Source organism: Stigmatopora argus, chromosome 4 (genome assembly GCF_051989625.1).
Source record: "Stigmatopora argus isolate UIUO_Sarg chromosome 4, RoL_Sarg_1.0, whole genome shotgun sequence".
Lineage (NCBI taxonomy): Eukaryota > Metazoa > Chordata > Actinopteri > Syngnathiformes > Syngnathidae > Stigmatopora > Stigmatopora argus.
In genome coordinates, this window is record NC_135390.1 from 12,300,540 (window position 1) to 12,321,066 (window position 20,527).

General features: G+C 40.2%; 1 protein-coding gene and 2 long non-coding RNA genes across 10 annotated transcripts in view; 2 read left to right on the top strand and 1 right to left on the bottom strand.

The window, feature by feature from the left end:
• fhod3b (formin homology 2 domain containing 3b) overlaps nucleotides 1–16,019 on the top strand; it is a 71,880-nt gene extending 55,861 nt beyond the window's left edge. For 4 of the 7 annotated variants that reach the window (XM_077597842.1, XM_077597843.1, XM_077597841.1 and 1 more), the window contains 18 exons: nucleotides 39–280; nucleotides 2,392–2,529; nucleotides 3,803–3,850; nucleotides 4,411–4,503; nucleotides 4,584–4,721; nucleotides 4,800–4,850; nucleotides 5,479–5,669; nucleotides 6,404–6,943; nucleotides 7,642–8,519; nucleotides 8,598–8,756; nucleotides 9,290–9,472; nucleotides 10,347–10,466; nucleotides 11,572–11,733; nucleotides 11,935–12,125; nucleotides 12,210–12,402; nucleotides 13,614–13,791; nucleotides 13,876–14,037; nucleotides 14,733–16,019. In XM_077597842.1, the coding sequence (XP_077453968.1) occupies nucleotides 39–280; nucleotides 2,392–2,529; nucleotides 3,803–3,850; nucleotides 4,411–4,503; nucleotides 4,584–4,721; nucleotides 4,800–4,850; nucleotides 5,479–5,669; nucleotides 6,404–6,943; nucleotides 7,642–8,519; nucleotides 8,598–8,756; nucleotides 9,290–9,472; nucleotides 10,347–10,466; nucleotides 11,572–11,733; nucleotides 11,935–12,125; nucleotides 12,210–12,402; nucleotides 13,614–13,791; nucleotides 13,876–14,037; nucleotides 14,733–14,815 (3,750 nt within the window). In that variant the 3' untranslated portion in view covers nucleotides 14,816–16,019. The remainder of the gene's footprint in view (nucleotides 1–38; nucleotides 281–2,391; nucleotides 2,530–3,802; nucleotides 3,851–4,410; nucleotides 4,504–4,583; nucleotides 4,722–4,799; nucleotides 4,851–5,478; nucleotides 5,670–6,403; nucleotides 6,944–7,641; nucleotides 8,520–8,597; nucleotides 8,757–9,289; nucleotides 9,473–10,346; nucleotides 10,467–11,571; nucleotides 11,734–11,934; nucleotides 12,126–12,209; nucleotides 12,403–13,613; nucleotides 13,792–13,875; nucleotides 14,038–14,732) is intronic. The other 3 variants (XM_077597844.1, XM_077597846.1, XM_077597847.1) reach the window with 3 other exon arrangements.
• Nucleotides 16,020–17,268: 1,249 nt separating this feature from the next.
• Nucleotides 17,269–18,362, top strand: LOC144072676 (uncharacterized). 2 transcript variants are annotated; one of them, XR_013299888.1, is made up of 3 exons: nucleotides 17,269–17,560; nucleotides 17,853–17,924; nucleotides 18,013–18,362. It is a non-coding gene; the product is annotated as an uncharacterized LOC144072676 (long non-coding RNA). The 2 variants fall into 2 exon arrangements; XR_013299887.1 differs by having other exon boundaries at nucleotides 17,269–17,468.
• A 59-nt stretch (nucleotides 18,363–18,421) lies between these two features.
• On the bottom strand, nucleotides 18,422–20,352 carry LOC144073155 (uncharacterized). The gene is made up of 5 exons (XR_013300022.1): nucleotides 20,100–20,352; nucleotides 19,807–19,907; nucleotides 18,922–19,022; nucleotides 18,773–18,841; nucleotides 18,422–18,510 (listed from the first exon to the last, which is right to left on the bottom strand). It is a non-coding gene; the product is annotated as an uncharacterized LOC144073155 (long non-coding RNA).
• Nucleotides 20,353–20,527: the final 175 nt, after the last annotated feature.

Below are 20,527 nucleotides of genomic sequence, written 5' to 3' on the forward strand. Positions count from 1 at the left end.
TTGCAAATGTTACCCGATCCCTCGTTTTTTTCCCCCAGACAACGCTGCGTCGCGAGGATGGTGACGACGAAACGCAGTTGCCTCCCAGCGGCAGGAAGGAGCGCCGTCGGACCAGCATGAGCGGTACCAGCGAGCGACGTGGGCTTGAGAGACGACGTAGCCGCCGACATTCTCTGCAAAACAACAGAGGTCACGTGTCGGCGCCGGCATCGCCCTGCGGCCCTCGTGGAAACGGCTACCTTCCGTTTGGTGGCCAGCATGATGAAGACATCAGCGAAAGGTGAGGAGCACTGACAATATACAAATGCTATCATGACTCTATAACATAATAAAGAGCTGATTCGAATTGATTGAAGGCTTCTTGCAGAAAATGAGTCTTGTTTCATACAGTATGAATGTTTCATACCATAATTGTAGGAATCGGAAAATTTCGTTGTCACAGTAGCAAGAGGGTGAGAATGCAAATATAGGAAAGGCATTTTAGACATAAATAGATAGGTAATAAGTAAGTTAATAAATAAAAGAAATACATGAATAAATATGTTGCTTAGCACTCTTAAAAATAATAATAGTAATAAAATAACAACACTGTTCTTCCTTTCTGTAGTTTTTGTATGTTTGCCTTTTGTAGACAAAAGTAGGGTCAGATTGCATTAGTATTTGAGGTCTTGACCCTTTGCAATCACCTGATCATCGCCCCCTTGCATCACATCCTAGCCAGGTTTTGAAATAGCATACCAATTAAAGCTTCTGGTAGCTCCCAGGTCTGGCCGGTCATGTGATACCTGCCCACTGCAGGAAATTCTCGCAGCCTTTGAAGATCAACGTTTTTTCATTTTGTTAATGAAAGCCAGAAGGCCAGTGTCGGCGATGGATCTAAATAGCAAATGGGCAACAGGGACTCACGTGCAAGGAGGTAGAACAGGAAATAACACTGAGCATGTCTCCTGCAGGCTTTCACGCTCACATCATCGAAGGAATCAACTCCCCGGTTTCAATCACTAACAGATTGTTTGTTTTATAATATTTGACATAGCTGTAAATAACTCGTGTGCTTGCATATTTGTTTACCTCCACAAAGGATGTTTTTCTTCCACCCGCGTTTGTTTATTACCATATCAATGCCCAAGGCAGAAGGTTATGTTTTCAATTGCCACGTTTAGCTGTTGCCTAGATCGATATTTAGCTGGAATTTACTATTATGGAAATTTATTCATTCATTTTCCAAACCTCTTATACTCACAAGGGTCACGTGGGGGTGCTTGAAGCTATCCCAGCTAACTACTACGGGCACCAGGTGGGGGGACACCCTGAATTGCTGGCCAGCCAATCGCAGTGCACAAGGAGACATGCTCACACTCATAACTAGGGGCACTTTAGAGCCTAACCTGCATGTTTTGGGGATGTGGGAGGAAATCGAAGTACCCGGAGAAAACCCACGCAAGCCCAGGGAGAACATGCAATCCCCACACAGTGAGGACCGACCTGGGATCAAACCCTCTACCCCGGAACTGTGAGGCCGGCGTGCTAACCACTGTCCACCAGGCCACTATCATGGAAATGTTGACCTTTTTTCTATCACACTTAAAATGTTAACTCATTGTCACAAATGAATAGAAAACCAATATTTAAAAAAAAAAATAGCTTTTGCAAATGAAGGAACAATCAATGATCAGTATCAAATCAGATTTATTATTTTTATGTACAGTATGAGTCAACATGAAACCACGAGAACCTCCCATCACCCACAATAGTACTGCCACAACCTGCCTAAAATTCAAACTCAATTAACAAGGAAGAAGTCTGCTAACAAGCAAAGGGACAAACTCAGATGTGAAGATAGATTTTATGGGAACTGCAGCATTTCATTCAGATTTGTGATTTTGCTCAGCATCCCAAGGAAATATTTGAATGTAAAATCTGCACCGTATAGAATGTATTTATACTTGAGATTCGGTTCCAGCATTCCTAATACAAGCAGCTAACCTACAATCATCCATTCATCTGTGTCTGTCTTCTACTAGCCTACTTCTTGCATGTGTGTTTTTACTGTTTCCTAAAGCAGAACCCTTTTGATTTCTAATTTGAGTGCTAAACTCTATTCACACAAAAGCAAGTCATGCAATGTCGCCTGATTTCAATTGTATTGTAGTATTGTTTACACACACCCATTTTGGACTTAATGACTTCCATAAGTGGAAAAGGGGAATTCTCCAAAGCTTTGAGGGGGGAAAAACAGTTTGCATGGGAAACAGTAAGATTTGTTAGCATGTTTGGTGTGTCTCTTCAAAGACATGTTTGTTTCTGTCTCCTTTCACTTTGTCTGTCATATTTCTCGTTCCTCCATCCTTCCTTCCCTCCTTTCAACCCTCAAACGATACACAACCACAGAGATGAGGAGGAGGAGGATGATGATGATGATGATGATGAAGGAGAGGAGGATATGGAGGAGGAGGAGGAGGAGGAGGACGATGAGTCCGATGATGAGAGTGATACAGTCGCTGTGTCTTCTAGGCAGGACGGTTACAGGTATTGTAAGCAGTCTACAACCCGATTGCCCAATAATTCCCTTGGCATCATTTAGATTAGCAGACATCTCAAACAGACCCCTTTCACTTTAGATAATTTTTCCCGACCTTTTCTCTGAAGAATTAAGTGCAAAATAAATAGACCTGGGCCAACCGCAGACACAGTGAGAAGTTGGGTTTATATGTGACTAAGCAGTTTACAGGCTTTGTGGTCTTGTTACCAACATATTTAACGAAGGCTTGGTGTATCGGACCCACCCACTGTGATAAATATTTATTTTTAATTCCATGTAGTTCCAACTTTAATGAGCAGTCCTATCATTTCTAATCCTTTTGGTTATGGTTCAATTCACCTTAATTATTATTATGAGTGTAGAGTCACCAATCTTTTGGTTTGGCTCATCCATATGATTCTTATTTCAGTTTTGAGTTGATTGCTGTTTTTGCTTTGAGTGCCAAAAGACGAGAAAATCCATTAGCTTGAGGACCATGATATTCTTTGTTGTATTTATTGCAAAATGACAAATGTTTTTGTCTTCAGTCTATCCCAAATTTAGATTTGCCTAAGTATACCCTTCCCTGGTATCTATACACAATAGCTTTTTAATTGTAAATTCAATCTTACCGCTCCTTATTTTGTTCCTGCCTGATTCCGTAATTCAGTACTACTGGTTTTCCACCACAGTTACTAAAACAACCTCCTTTCCCACGACAATTTGTCTGACATCCAAAAGTTGTGTGGTTAAAGGGAAATGAAGGAAAAGGCAGTACTTATCTTCTTTTCCCAATTGCTGGAAACAGTTATTTTGACATTTTTATCACTCCGTCTTTCGTTTTTTTTTTAATTATTATTCAAAGTACTTTGAATACAAAACAAGTCACCAATTAGAGATTTTATTGTGAATACTTTTTTCTCTGAGCACTGTTTGCAGAGTTGATAAAAGAAATGAGCATTATGTTTGCTGTATATGAACAATCGAACTTTCGACCCCAGAACTGTGAGGCCGATGTGCTAACCACTTATTCTATTATATATTATAAGAAATCACAGTAGTTGCACATATACATTTTTCACGATTTTAAAGAATTTGCACAACCCTCAAAACAACTGTTTATTTTCCTAGCGTCATCGTTTTATCATTTTCCCTAGAAGTGTTGGTTTACCTTTCCTCTCCATCTCTTCCACAACCATCTATTTCTTTGTGTGTGTGTGTTTAACTAACACCTTTATTATTTCAACTTATGATACATTTCTGTTTTTTTTTCATCTTCAGTATGACAGAAACATCTAACACGCTTAGACAGACTTGCTGGGCTGAAAGGTAAAAGCAGTGACTTGAATGATGCTTCATTTAGAAAGTGAACAGTGTGGCTATAACAAATAAGAAGTGGATTATATTTGTATTTTGTTTTGTATTCATTATTATTAATCATTTACTAATCATCTCAGTTTTTTTGTTGTCATGCTGCTCATCTAACTCTTACAGTTGGTCTTTATTTCCATACTACGAGTGTAACAATTTCTTGATATATCGAGGTGATGACAATCCAATCGAACGATTAAAATCTAAAATACACATTAGTATATTCTTTTATGTTCTTTAGTTACAAAAGGGTTTTCTTGAAAATGTCTGAAATGAATGAGCTACAAAAATCTCTTATTACATCTATTATTACTTTACTTGAATAATTATACTATAATAATTCATCATTGTCTAAAGAATTGATATCATATCGTCATGGAATGAGTGATTCCTACCCATTATTGCAGAAGGAAGGTCTGCCACGTTAATGCTCATGACGGCTTTATCAGGTTTTGCTGAGGTTGACTGAAACTTGAAAAAGCTCAATTTTCTCAATGAAATATTCATTCTGTTTCCAGGGTCAATTTTAATGCCACACACCAGGCTCCAAATTCACCCAGCCATCGCTTTGCGAGTACAGCAACGTGCACACCAGAGTCGAAAACTGACAGGTTGGCCTGGATAATAGTCTAGGAATGTGAAAATCTATCAATTTACCAGATCTAAGTTGTATATTTGTGCTTTTTGCTAGCAGACCTGCTGTAGGAGGCCTGCTGAGCTCCTCGTACAGGCAGCATCAAGAGTCTCTGGCTGCGGAGAGGGAGAGGAGGCGCACGGAACGAGAGGAGCGTCTGCAGAGGATCGAAAGGGAGGAGAGGGACCGCTTTAAGTCAGTCTCACCTTGCAAAATATAGTCTTGTTATCATATTCTCCATCCACACAATCATTCTCGCTTCATCTCTCTCAGTCGAGACTACGTTGATAAAAGGGAAGAAGCAAGACAAGCCAGGGAGGAAAGGTAGGCTTTTTAACATTAACCTTCAATGTTATTGTATTTGCAATGAAGGATTTCAAAATAAAAATCCTCTAAGCTTTAATTCCAATGGACATCAGATGTAAGGTGAATTTCACTGAGAGCCACAGGCTGAACATAAATATATCTCGAATTTAACAGGACAAGTGCTATGTAATTGTCTTTTGTCATGTTACACTATTGACTATGTATTTCACCCCACTAATTTAGTAAAAGTTATTCGAAATACAGTCAGATCTCCATGATTACAGTATTTTGTATTCAAGTTTTTAGCATTGGCACTGTTTGTTGGGAAATGTCTTTCGATAGATGTCTTTAAAGTATATTCATTGATGGCGTAAGATAACTTGTGATACTCTCACTGATTGTTATGATCCAAAAACACTTTTGTCACCATTGGAATATTTCTGATTACAGCAAAGTGAATTTAGATTACTACATTAGATTAACCTTTATTCATCCCGTATTCGGGAAATTCAGTTTGTAGCAGTAGCAAGCACAGACACAGGAAAAGACAATATAGACCTAGACAAAGCTGGAAGCACGTGTGCTAACTAGTTCAGAGCAAAGTGATATCAGTAAACAGTGAGCTTTATCGTCTTTTGCGTGGCAGGTACAAGGCTGTGGAGCGACAAGCAGCTGAAGAGTTTGAGCGAGAGCGGCCCAGGGTGCCTGTAAGAGGCCGCACGGAGATAACGCTGTGTTTGAGTTCAAATCCCGCCATCCGCTCAGCGTCCCGCTGTGTCACCACTTCGACTATGGCCTCACCTCGAGACAAGACCATAAATACTCCGCAGAAGACAGGTAAATTCTGTTTACCTCACAATTGATCGTCAATCAAATGCATTCATTTGAATGAATTACTACACAAGGAGGAAGAAAAATACTCTGTGTTTAAGGGACACTTTATCAGCCCATGTAGTGAAAAGGAAAGCGATGTTTAACCCTTCCCTTGAGGATATTTGATTTTTTTTTTACTGATCATTTATAACTTGTAACTCTGACAAGTTAGGTAGTAAATAGAATTAACCTTCTCGATAGTCATATTCAGAGCAGTGTGGAATTTTTGAACTGCCCCAGAATTACAGTAAAAATAACACAGCAAAAGTATATATTGAAAACTAGTAGTATTCTTGAACTGCAGGTGTTAGGCTTTTTGTGTTTGGGATTCTAGTCTTTGTGTGTAATTTCTTTTTTGTGTGGATATCACTCAAGGTACAAGGCGCCATTTCATAACCTGTGAAAATTACAATTTGGCCATTTTTGAGTTCGTTGATTATTATTATAATCATAAAGAACAAAATATGCCTGGAAGCAGCAACGCCATAATTGTGCTTTCATTCACTTTCTTTTTGAACCACTGACAAAAAATACAAAATATAAAATATGGAGGTATTCCTAGTATACATGTTCATCTTTCAATTCTAGCATGAAGCTACTAACTTATGAACTTTTTTCATAACAGTATCCATTGAACAGCATTTGTGCTTTTGTAAACGTTTATTTCTTTTTCTGAAAGTTTCCAAAATGTCTTTCAGGAAATGACTCAAAACCTGACTCTCCAGCAAGAGGAAACAGTCCAACGTCAGAATCAACAATATCAGAACGTTGTCCTTCACCCTCCTCGCAACCAAATATGGCTGTGAAAGAGCCGCCAGCAGACACGGAGAATGTTTCTGACATTGGAACACTTCAGAATGTAGTTGTCAGGCCAGAAGGTTGCAAAGAGGGAGGAATGGACAACGGAGAGAGGCAAGAAGAGCGAAACCTTGCAGAGAACGAACCGTGTGAGACTGGGAGGAAAGAAGAAGAGCAGGTGGACATTGTAGAAGTGACTGATGAAGCACAGGACACTAGTAGAGCAGTGGAATTAGAAGATGTTGAGTTAGAAGAAGCTTGTATAACGGTTCCGATGGTAGCGAGGGATGTTGAGGAAAGTATAGTGTTGAGCGAGAAAGAAAGACAGAATGAGGAAGTAAACGAAAAGGACAACTGCTCGGCCTCCAGCATCTCTTCCACCAGCAGCACTTTGGAGAGAGAGGAGCGTGAGGACAAAATCAAAAATGACATCGAAGCAGGTATTTGTTGATCTATGTTTTTCCATTGCCATTCAGAAGTAGAGTGGTCTTTGTGATCAAGTCGTATATTTGATTTTTAAAAGCGACAGATTTTCTCTGTTTCGGTCATTTGTAGAGGAAATTTAGAAGTTTATCTAATTGTGAAAGAAGAAAAAAATGCTAATATGATATTTGTCTTTTATTTTTCCATTCTTGATTATTTATTTTTTATTATTTACATCATGTTTAATCCACATTCAAAAACAAATCTCTCCCTTTACAGCCTTAATTTTAATTTTGTTCTCTTACCCTTCCTAAATATTATGTTGTCAAAACCTGAGCGTTGTGTCATTGTCTGCTGACATACGGCGACACAAAAATATCGATGGCCCAATATTTCAGTGATATGAAATTGCAATATTAAACATTACACGTTCGTAGGAAATTGCACTAGAATATGAGGTTTTGTGTGTCCCATTAAATTCCAACATTTGATTCTGTTTTCTGAGTAGTCCAGTTTCTGAATTAACGCTATAACACTAGGAGGACACTTTGGATTTTTTTTCTTTGACTATGAATGCATTCATTAGTTAAACAGTAAATTACTAACAATAAGTCAATTGGCAACTGGTTACAAAGATAATGCTTTAAAAGATGTACGTATTAATTATATTGTGTTGAATTGTATTGTGTTAATGTTAGAGTTTTCCTCCCAACAGGCCAGTGGAGCCAGTGTATTGAAGACCCGGAGAAAAACGACAACCTCAACAAGCGCTTTATGCTGGACATGCTCTACTCTCACACATCAAACAAGGAGGCCAACATGGCAGGAGGAAAGACGGAGAAAGAAACACAATGTGAATGTGAAAAGGACACAGAGGTGACGGACCCTTCTATGGTCATTTTGTCTAACAGAATCTCCTCATTGGAGGCTCACAGACAGGCCAGGGAAGAAAATGTGAAGACACTAGAGGGGGGCAACGTGGACAAACAGGGTACTGTACGAGCTGTGGCGGAGAAACTTGGTGATTTGGTCAAGGTTCTGACATCTCCTGAAGCAGAGGTGTCCATGGAACTACAACACGCTACGTGCGACAAATCAGCCGTCAACATGACTTCGGTCCAGAAGAAAGAATCTGATCAAATTTGGGACCAGCTCATGGCCGCTCCCCGTGAGCTTCGCATCAAGGAAATGGATTTCACCGACCTGCGGGACGAGGATGACGTTGATATTTTAGACATGGACAGCGTGATGAGTTCTGGTGATCTCCCGCCGCCGCCGCCTCCTCCTCCACTATGCAATGCTGCTCGAACGCCGCCTCCACCTCCTCCCATCCTCGGCAAAATGGTACGTCCACCTCCACCCTTCATGCCACCGCCTTCTCCTCAGTTAAATCGCGGGGAAGTACCGTTGTTCCTCAAAAAGAAGAAGACCATTCGGCTCTTCTGGAATGAGGTGCGACCCATGGAATGGCAGTGCAAGAGCCATAAGTTGTGTAAGGAGTCCCTCTGGTCTAAACTAGAGCCACTTAAACTGGACACATCCAAGCTGGAGCAGCTGTTTGAGACTAAATCCAAGGAGCTGCCTGTTACTAAGGTAGATTACATTTAGGCCCAAGAAAGCACATCATCAGAAATTCTGTGAAATGTGCAATATGTGTGCTTTGACTCGTAGAAAGCAGCAGTTGATGGCAAAAGACAAGAAATCATTGTTCTCGATTCCAAACGCAGCAACGCCATAAACATCGGCTTGACTGTGTTACCTCCTCCACGCACAATCAAGACCGCCATTCTCAACTTTGATGAGTATGCACTGAACAAAGAAGGTATTGAGGTAAGTCTACGTTTGAACTGCTTAGAGAAAACAGGCTTCAAAATAAGTGCATTTTTCCATGATGCCCCCACAAACCAAAAATGCACGATTAGCTTTCCATGAAGAAGAAAATGAATTCATCTATCGTGACTGTCATAGTTTTCAATTTTGACATATCATATGTCTGTCTGAAAGCGTGTAATTAATCACCGTAACGATCCAAAATGTCGACCGGCACTTGCAAATGACGTGGAAGACATCAGCAGATAACGATGAATGTTGTGTCCCTTTAGGATTATGTAAGACTCAGACAGATCAATCTCTGCGAGGAGTTCCTGTTGACCTTTTGCCTTTCGGATTTTCGGATAACAGAAAAAAATTGAAAGTTCGCACGTCACGCATTTTTCATGGAAATCTCGGAGCATCAAAGATAAACAGCGGTGGAAAATGTCCGAATCAATTTGTATCCTCCAGGCGTGTTATGTGAATACGAGGCGATGGTGACTTGATAAACGACCCCCATTCTCTCCCCCCCCTGTCATCTCATCTCCTAGAAAATCTTGACCATGATCCCCACTGAGGAAGAGAAGCAAAGGATCCAGGAGGCTCAGCTGCTCAATCCCGATATTCCCCTGGGCAGCGCTGAGCAGTTTCTCCTCATCCTCTCCTCCATCACCGAGCTGTCGGCCCGCCTGCAGCTGTGGGCCTTCAAGATGGATTATGATCTTATTGAAAAGGTCGGTCTGCACTTGCTTTAATCCTATAGACGTGCATTCTTGAAGAAGGAGCATCAAATAGAATCTATCAATTTATATTTTTGCACGACACCAAACAAAAATGTCACCACGAGTACTGTATACTGAAATAATGCTATCCAGGAAAGATATCGCTACAAAGTATTTTAATGCTCTCCATGGCACTGGCATACACATAAATAAACTTCCAACATTTTTTGAAGTACTACACTTTTTTATTTTTTGGCTAAGCTTGCGACTTACACTACAGTGTGACTTATAGTCCGAAAAATACGGTAGATCACTTGGCGTTATTATCTTTGTTGACTTACTGAAGCTCATCTTTCTAGCTAGATTTTACTCATCTACTAAATTATCTCCCATAGCAGTGGAATGGTGACGATAGTGCACACTTTGTGTTCAAATCTGAGTTTAAATAGATTTGGTATGTTCTCCTCATAATAATAATAATCGGACATAGTCATCATCATCAACAACAAAAGCCTAATTGTCATCACACCCAGAAACTGCGTATGATGAAATTGGTAGTGCTTCTCCATAAGGTGTGTTTTCTCGGCAAAATACCTAATAAGTGATAGTGATAGGACTCGTAATTTGGCATTCTGCCGTTATGGATGCATCGCATCACCAATTGAAGACTTTAAACTGGCTGTTAGAGTTCCAGTAATGTCACTGAGGTTCTGCAAATGACAGGTGACTCATTTAGAGGGTTCCTGGGATAGCCTACAACTGCTTCTTGACCCTATTGAGAATGAGTCGTCCAGAAAATGGATGGCGGTTGATGTCAATTTTGGAAATATTAATGACAGCGAATATGAAAATAATCACATTTAAAGTGCTGCTGTTGTGTTTGTAGGAAGTTGCAGAACCTCTCCAGGACCTTAAGGAAGGAATGGACCAACTGGAGAAAAACACAACCCTCCGCTACATCTTGACCACACTGTTGGCCATCGGCAACTTTCTTAATGGCACCAATGTGAGTAGATCTCCAGCTATAATGACTTCATTGTATTTTTATTTTTGTGGCCTTTTTCATTTTCAATTCCCCATATATAGTTGTGTATCAGACTTAAAATGCAAGTGTTGGTCAATTATGCAAGTTTGAATACATTAATTATTTGGTGCTAAAAGCGGTAATTTGCTGGTACCAATTCAGGGTGTAGCACCCCTGCGACCCTCGTGAGCATAAGTGGCTGTTAAAATAAATGTTGCTGAAAGGGTAGCAGATGTAGTATTTGAGAATTTTGGCGTTTGAATCTCAACTCAGGCAATCCTGTGTTGAACTGGTGTTTTGTCTGTGCTTTTGTGGGTTTAATTTGGGTACAAGTTTGTCCCCAACTTTCAGAAACATGCTCTAAATTATCTACAGGGGATTCCTGCCTGTTTTAATACCATTCAATAACATAGGAGAGAAGATGCATGCATACTGCAGTTGACATCTAAATTTAAAGTCATGAGCAATGTCCTTTTAACATGTCAGAAATAACACTAAATGTTCCGTGGGAAAGCTTGGCGGGACTTTCTATAAGAAGAAATAAATGTCTAAAGGAATTGTGTGTGTTCTGGAATTGACTGTACAGTGCGTGAGGAGGACTTGCATCTGCATCTCTGCTATGTGATTCTATGAATGAGCATATGAAGGACAAACACGCAAGGGGGAAAGTAGAAGTCATCGACATCAAAACAGCACGTTCCCATAAATAACGTCTGGATTTTTTTCTTTTCTTTTTTCAGTTTGGCATTTAAAGTTGGCAAAGGAACAAAGAAGATTTTGTTTGTGTCTTTCATGCTATGTGCTGGCTTGAGCTCTGCTGTGGTCAGCACAGCAATCTGTCGACTTGGAAGTAGATTGTAGTTCCCGATAATCACAACCTAATGAAGCTACATATCTTCTTGGCACAATTTGAGAGCTTTCGTGCCTTTGCCAGAGAGGAAATACGCTGCAATTTGGTTCTCTTGTTGGGCTTTCTGATTGTTCCTGTCAGAGAATACCCCCTCAAACACTCCCCCATTTACTCTCACACACACACCCCTGTCTTCCTTCTTTCTGAGTGCGCTTCTGTGCTTGCTTGCTTTTCCAGGCCAAAGGCTTTGAGCTGAGTTACCTGGAGAAAGTCCCAGAGGTAAAGGACACTGTTCACAAGCAGTCTCTGCTGCACCACACCTGTGCCATCGTGGTGGAAAAGTTTCCAGAAAGTTCCGATCTCTACTCTGAGATTGGAGCCATCACCCGCCTCACCAAGGTGGGAATGATTTGCTTGCAGACGGATCTGTTAGATAGATCAAACATATCGGTAGCTCGGTCAGCTAGTTCGTATTTTAATTCGATCCTGTTAATCAAATTTCAATTAAAATCCAAACTGTTCCAATTCCGACGTGTCCTGTTAAGGCTGTTCAATGGTCCATTTTAAAAGATTTCTCATCACTGGTGCTGTTTTTGGCAGGTGGACTTTGACCAACTCCAAGACACTTTGGCTCAGATGGAGAGAAGGTGCAAAGCCTCATGGGATCACCTGAAGGTCATTGCCAAACACGAGATGAAGCCAGCGCTAAAACAAAAGATGTCCGACTTCCTCAAAGATTGCGCTGAGAGGATTATCATTCTAAAGATCGTACACAGGAGGATAATCAACAGGTATGGGTTGTTTGCGTTACTCCTTACCTATTGCCATTTCTTTTTGTTGATTGGGTTTTTATGTGTGTAACTTTTATTGTACAGATTTCACGCCTTCTTATTGTTCCTGGGCCATCCGGTATATGGTGTCCGCGATGTCAGCATTCATCGCTTTAGTAAAATCCTCAGTGAATTTGCACTGGAGTACCGCACGACGAGGGAGCGCGTGCTGCAGCAGAAACAGAAGAGGGCCAACCATCGCGAGAGAAACAAGACCAGAGGAAAATTGATAACCGATGTAAGTAGATAGTACGTATGTAATATATACTATCAAGTATTCAAGTGTCACGGGGGGGTGCTGGAGCCTATCCCAACTGGCTTTGGGGTCGGGGACACCCTGAATTGGTGGCCAACCAATCTCAGGGCAAGAGGAGATGGACAACCGTTCACATTCATACCTAGGGGCAATTTAGAGTGCTCAACCATCCTACCATATATAGATATATTTTTTATTTTATTTTATTAATGCTATTTCACAGAACACTTGGAAAATAGGTTCTAAATGTAGGTCAACGCTTCAGACAAAGGCTTCGTTTGTCCTGACTCCCACTACTCTTGCATACAATTACGATGACATCGGTAAAGTTCTCAAATGTATACGTTACTGTAACAACAATCAGTGAGTTGTCGTCAGTCTATTCCAATGTGTTGCTTCAGTAGACTTGAAAAGGCCAGGGAAAACATTGAGCTCCGCAATTAGAATCTTTTCAAGTGAATGCTTGAGAATGTCTCTAGAGGGGCCACAATTCAATCTTGTATGAGAATACAAACATTAGGTGTTCTCTCACAAGGAATAACAACATTTACGGTGGTCAGAAACATTCAGATCCAATTCAAGAACGTCTTTCTTCCTTTTGAAAATAGTACAATAAATAGACAAGATGGATACATGTTCAGTATGTGTTTGCAGACAATTTTGAGACATATTTGTCCATGCTTGGACTCCAAATTTGTACCGGGAATATCGCTGAATGACAAATGGCTGATTTGTTACACGAGTCATGTTTTCATTGGAAGTTCCTGATTGACTTTGAAGGCCTTTGATTAGTTTCTTACCTGTCTCCCTCCCCTCATGTCTTTAGAGTGACAACGAAAGTGACATTGAGGTAGGGGCACTGCTATCTGCAGTAAGCTGCATGCAAAACATTTTGCAGTGACTAACGTTCAAGAGTTTGAATTCTAACCTAACAGGGATTCAACAAAGACAAACACAATGAGGTAGACATTTTTTGAATACTCCAAACAACTCCTTTGAGGACTCTTTGGAAAAAAAGGGAAAAACCTAACTTGTTAAAAAGCATGATTGCCTAAACTGTGTTCGTTTTTAGAAAATATTCATATACTATGTAAATAAGGTGTACCTGGTGAGAAGGCGAATTAATGCAACAATCAAAGGATGAAGTGATCCGTTGAACCCCACACCGCCTAAACATTGTCTTTTTGTTGCAGAGCGTTAAATTTGGCGGTGATGCACCTGAGAGCCAGGCTCAGGGCATCCAATACGCTCAGGACGCGGCCGAGCACGAGAACATGAAGGCAGTACTGAAGGGCGGTGTGCAGGGCGGGGAGAGTGAGACGTCCACGGTGCCGGGCCTGCGTACGCGCACGCGAGCCAGCAGCTCAAGAAGTGATTGCTTTTAACGTTCTACTACGCAGGAAATTAGATTTTTTGTTGTTGTCGTTGTCTTCATTATCATTTTTGCATTTTCAGCACGCGTGCCTCCCTGGTGCATCGCTAACGACGATACTATCAACTGCACGGATGACACGGCCGATGAGATCATGGAGCGAATCGTACGCTCGGCCACTCAGGCGCCAGGCCCGAGGTCGCAACCTCGAGAGAGGCGACGCTCCAGAGTCAATCGCAAATCACGTACGTCATTTTGGCAAGACAAAGCGATTTTTTACTTTTTCAACTATCGCATTTTTCGAACTATAAGTCGGACCTGAATATAAAGTCGCACCAGCCAACACAATGAAGATATATGTAGTATATAAATGTGCGTATCTATGTGTATATATGTATGTATATATGTATATATATGTATATGTATATATGTATATGTATATATGTATATATATATATATATATATATATATATATGTATGTATGTATGTATATATGTATATATATATATGTATATATGTATGTATATTTATATATGTGTGTATATATATACATATACACACGCACACGTACACGTACACACATGCACATACATATATAAAACGTTAAAAACTGATTAAAAATAAATAAGAAAGTAGATTAATACAATTAAGAAAAGAAACCAACAAACTGTCAAAACCAAACAAACATTTGAAGTATTGTGTATTTTTTTCAAAGTTTATTCTTTATTTAATAACACAAACATCATAATGAACTCAACAGTTTCAATCTTATTTTGCAGATATTTGTGTAATTATCTAAATAAAAATGGCATTACTTGTATTAAAAATAAATGCAACAAAAAAGAGGGTCCTAGCCCTTAGTAAAATCCATTGAAAAGGATTTGGTAACATCATGTTGAAATAACTAACTCCGATTTTGTGCTCTTTTTTTTTGCGTAGTAAGGAGGACGCTGAAGAGCGGTTTGACATCCGAGGAGGCCAATGTCCTGGGCTTGTCGGGTTCTTCTGACATGCAAGTGTGAACAGCACCAGAGGCCACACGTTGAAACCTCCTCGCCTTGCTGCTGGCAGGGTTCGGTTCCGTGGGAAGTAAAGGCCAGCGTTGCATTGAGAACACTGAGCTTCACCACTCTTGCATCGCATAACCCAGCGTTAGCACCCAAAGCCAAAGCGCCCCGCGTGCTTGTATGCGGACGTGGTCAAAGTATGAGGAACAAGTTCAAAGATGTCACCTGCGTGTGTACAAGTATACTACTGTGCTACTTCAGCATGACTAATGCCTTCCTTCCCCTCTAGTAGGTGACCATTAGGTGATCAAAAGCATTTAAAAGACTTGACAAAAATGGAATTCTATCAAGCACGGTTAGAGGTAAAATAGATAGTTTGGCAGACAGCATGTGGCGCACAGCTGGCACTTCTGTTGTCCCAGCTGCAGATTTCAGTGCCTTTCTGAGACGCGTATTTATTAAAGAGAGGTTTTCCGAGATTTCCTATCAGATGACGAAAGATCAAGAGTTGCAATTTTTCTCAATGTTCTCTCGATTCGTAATGAAGCTTGTCTGTTATGGCAACACTTTGCTGACGCCTTACAAGTCAGCTCACTTTAACCTAGTTTTTTTTAAACCAATGTATCTCCTTTAACTAGCATCACTGGAGATTTCGTTAGAAGCACTCTCATCTCTGTATGAATGTGAAAAATGAGCATTTAACTTATATATTTCTAAACAGTTATAATGAAGCGACGTGAAAAGAAAGGTATTTTTAAATACGTAAAATGTAGGCCCAATGTGCTATAATTCAGAAGGCCCTTTAACACATATTTTTACAACTCCCAGTTTGCCCTTTTGAATGGGAGGCTAGCCAGTAAGGCTCAATCACAATGAAGAAAACACCAGCACTAGTTTTTAGTTAACTATGGACAGCACCTTAGATTCCCAAATGTAGTGTCTTTTTTTAACCAATCAACCAGATATATATGTGTAAGGTCAGTCAGACCTGTTTGTAGAATTGTGTATTATAGAGTTAAAACAGTATTATAAAAGTAATTTAAAGCTTTGAGGGGAGACTCTTTCGCAAGTTAAGGTTTGATATAAATGCTGGTTCTGTGCTCTGGACTTGGCTTTGACATCATTGCACTTCACAACTCTGCTACCCACACAAGTAAGGCCTCAAATGTAGCCACAGACAATTTCACTCTTCCAATTAAAAAAGTTTGTGGAAAACTAATCGGTTTTTTTTCAGTTGTACTCGCGTTGCTTTGAAAGAACAAAAAGGCAAAGAGTTGAACTAAAGTCATGTTTATTTTTAGTCCACTCAAGTTGATCAATCACTTGAGACAAACTGTCAAAACCAAACAAACATTTGAAATATGTATTTAAAAAAAAAGGTTTATTCTTTATTTGTGTGTGTCTCTGTGTGTATGTCTGTGTGTGTGTCTGTCTGTGTGTGTGTGTCTGTGTCTGTCTGTGTGTGTCTGTGTGTCTGTCTTTGTGTGTATGTGTGTCTGTGTGTCTTTAGTGTGTGTGTGTGTCTGTGTGTGTGTCTGTGTGTCTTTAGTGTGTGTGTCTGTGTGTGTTTAGTGTCTGCGGGTGTGGTGCATGTTCTATGTGTGTGTGGTGTGTGATGTGTGTGTGTTATGGTGCATGTCGTGCTACGCCTGAATAAATTCAACCCTCAGTAACTATTTTACGGCTATAAAACCTTTACTGCAGCTACAGCTGCGCCACGTAAAAAAAAGCATCAATAATAACCTGGGCAGCCCAACGGCTGAGTGGCTAGTGCATCACGCTCACAGTGGGGCACCTAGGTTTAAATCCAGCTCGGTCCAAATGAGTGGAGTTTGCATGTTCTCCCGAGGCCTGCGTGGGTTTTCTGTGGGTGCTCCGGTGTCCTGCCACATTCCAAAGACATGCATGGTAGGCTTATTGGACACTCTAAATTGCCCCTAGGTATGAGTGTGGTTGTTTGTCTCCTTGTGCCCTGCGATTGGCTGGCCACCAATTCAGGCTGTCCCCCGCCTCTGGCCTGAAGTCAGCTGGGATAGGCTCCAGCACCCTCCGCGACCCAAGTAAGGATAAAGCGGTTCAGAAAATGAATGAATGTACTCTACTCTAGTTCATTCATTCAAAGAGGGATGCGATAGTTACTATAGCATCCCTCTTTCATTGTAGTGTGCACATATTGTTTTTAAAACAGAATGTGTACACTACAAACATTGTTTTATAGCACCAAGACCACAAAAATCACGACTATTCAACGTCATGTTCAAAACATGATGTTGAGTTGGGAGGACAAACCACCTCGTGGGCGCGGTAAGCAAGCCACTATCTGTTCCACATTCGATATGGCATGACAATATGGGCGTGGTTACGCCTATTGTCGGTGCAGGTGCGTAAATTACGCACATGCGCAGTGTCTGCCCCTTTGGAACAGCCTTTCCATGTTGACGACGGCTAGCACGCCAACGAGGTAAGTCGTAGAGCAATTTACTGCCCTAAGTGCATTTTTATCACGCTACGGGGAGATTTTTAAGCAATCGATTGAGCCAAAATCTATTAGTTTAATGCTAGGTTGAACACACCGTCTACAATTTAAGTCTGGGCTCCTTTTCCACACCGGCTGTGTGGAGCTATCTTAGCATTAGCTCACGACGACGCTCTCCATTTGACTTCAAAAGTATGTTGTCCGTTTTCCCTCATTATTGAGTCGTGTAGAAAGACTTTTAGTTTAATCATACACAGCCGAGATATCAATGGACTGTTTTCTAGGTAAAGGCACCCTCAAAAATGACATCGGGTTGTCTGTAATGATAGTTTTCACTGGAGTGCTAAACACCTGTTTCCAATTTGTAATTGTTCTGTTTTCACAAAAAATAATTTATACAAAAACTGTTAAACTAACTGTCCGCTAACTGTTAACGTCACCCGGTCTGGAAAAAGGAAAATAGCACTCAAACTTATTTTCATTCTTTATCTTGATTGTTTAATAAATTTCTCTTTCCTGTAATAATTGTTTGGCAACTCCCAAATAGTTTGGTTAAATCAAGTTTTCCTTGTTTAGCATTGAGATGGAGCTCTTCCTGCGTGGCCACAACACTCACAATCTTGGAGAGGAGATTGGAGCCGACACAAGGTAAAAATAGTTCCAAAAAAAGAAACCACCTAAGTCTTTCTGTTGGAACTCGTCTATATATGCTAACATTTGCTTTTTTTGTATGCAGGACCAGGTGACCTTCTCAGGTTGCCCACTTGAAGATGCCTCTGCACTTTGGAGAATGCTGGCAGTCTTCTGAGGGGTTTATTGTAGAGTATTCATCCAAATTATAATCTTACCCCTAAGGTAAAGGAGATTTGAGCAGCATTTATTTTTTTTTTAAAACACTTGGTGAAAAAAGACCTAGACCTCATATGGGTCTTTTTTTTTTAATTTTCTATTCTAAGTGTTTTTCCCAAATATTTTTTTAAGTGTTCTAAAATTACTAATGAAATGTCAAATTTTCACCTGTAATGCCAACTCTTCAGTGTGCAAGAGTTAAAATGTTTCCATGTTAATAAAAAATATTTAACTTGACATGTTACTTGCATTCTTTTGCTCAGTAAATGAAGAATAAAACATGTATATATTTCAACATTTTTCCACAAAAATTGGGCTTTTGAGATGTTCACGTAGGCCATGGAGCAGTGCAAATGGATGAAGAATCTTCCCTTTGGCTGGAATTCTGAATAAAAAGACATGATTAGTAAAGTCAAAAAATGTGACAAAATAGGCTATCAACAAAACTCAAAAATGAGTATTTATAACTGGGATCTCCAACTGCAGTCCTCAAAGGCCCCTATCCAGTCTATTTTCCATTAAAACTCCTAAATCAAATAATCAGGATCTTGATCATTTGATTCAGATGTGGTAGGAGATATGGAAAACATACTGGACAGGTGCCCTTGAGGACCAGAGTTGGAGACCTGCTCTAAAAAGACAAGTACCTGAGGGGATATTGGTGTCAGCGATTCACGGTGTCATTCTTTTTTGGGGAAGTTGGTCTTGTCACCTTTCTTTAGCATTGGAGAGAAGAAAGATACATAATGAGTAGGTTTAGCACACATTCCATGAATATAATAAATTAAATAGTAACCTGAAACACTTGGATCCTGCCTCAACTTCTTTGGTGTTCTCGTTGATTTTGACAGCTTCACCTGCTTTGTCAGCTCTTCCACCATCTCCGTGGCTTTAAACCTATACAAAATACCACAGCGTGATTATGCAATTGCCTATTCAACCATTTTGATGCACAAATGACCCACATTCATTTCCCATGTTATTTCATCCTGGATGAGTTTTTCCAGTCAATCATTTCAAATCCATTCTTTAAAAAAAAAATCCCCAAAAGTCATCATTGATTCCTCTCCATAAACTGAGGAAAAATGATTTTACAATATATTTTAACTTGAATCAAAAATGACCCCTGCACTATTGTTGAATGTCTCACTTAGGTTTTGTCCAAACCACATTTAAAACTGAAAAGGTCCAAGACCCAGGCTATGGATATGTTTATATCAGTGGTTCTTAACCTGGTTTCGGTGAAGCCTCTGTCACGGAGGTCAAGACACATCAATTCGTTTCTATTCACGATAACATGCCCTGCTTGACCATTTCTGGCTACAGATAATCACGTGACATTGCTTGGCCAATCAGTGCTGCGAGGAATTCATTCATCTTGAATTTTTTAAAAAAGAATCATAGCTTATTTCACATTAAAGTAGGCTTCGGTAGGTCCAACAAGGTTAAGAGCCACTGGTATATATTCTATAAGTGTAATCTTTATGTCTTACACTTATGTGGGTGTGAGTTATCCACACAGGTTCTTGCTATTAAAAGTAACAACAGATCAGTTAGTGTTTTCATTAAAAATTTGAATGCATCATAACGTAACAAGCTAATTGAGAAAAGCATTGAAGGTTGCCATTTAATTATTACACGGGGAGAGAAAATAGAAACTAGTATTTAAAAAATGACTCACTTGGCTGACAAACAGCTCGTTATGGCGTCGACAAGCTGGTCCTTTTAAGTCGTTTTGGCCACATTCTTGATGTTTCCAAGCAGTCTGTGCTCGTTAATGACCTGAAACACACAATGGAATGATTTCTTGTTAAACATAAAGAGCTATAGGTAACGCAATGCAGCCAATTTGTTTGCAAACATTTGTCGGTCTCCATCCACGTGGGGCTACAGCACGCGAACGAAGCATGCTCCCGTCAAAAAGCACTCTTAAAATGATAACTGGGGCTTCCAAAGCCCCAAATGAAAACATACCGAATGTGCTGCATTGTCCTGTGAGAGCTTTATCAGGTCTTTCTTCGGTAAATCGTTACTTATGAGCTGCACTGCAGCCGTACCGGCTCCTGGCTCATCCGCCATTTTGAAGATTTGGTGAAAGCGATGACGTATTTCCGCGAGAAGGCGTTGCTTTGGCTAACTCGCAATCTGATTGGTTAAAGCAACAGTTTTATCGACGCTAATTTAATGCACAGTGCCTGCAGAACTGATTGGGAAAGCCTCCAGGTAGATTTCTAAACCTTGGCAACAAATAATGGCTGAAATGTTATTGGTTAAATGCTTAAATATGAAAACACACCTGGAAGCAGCACAACCAGGTGAAAAGCAATGAAAGAGAGGCTGACAGACAATTTGGAATTATTTGATAAATATTCATGGGCAAAATATAATTATCATCAGTCTGT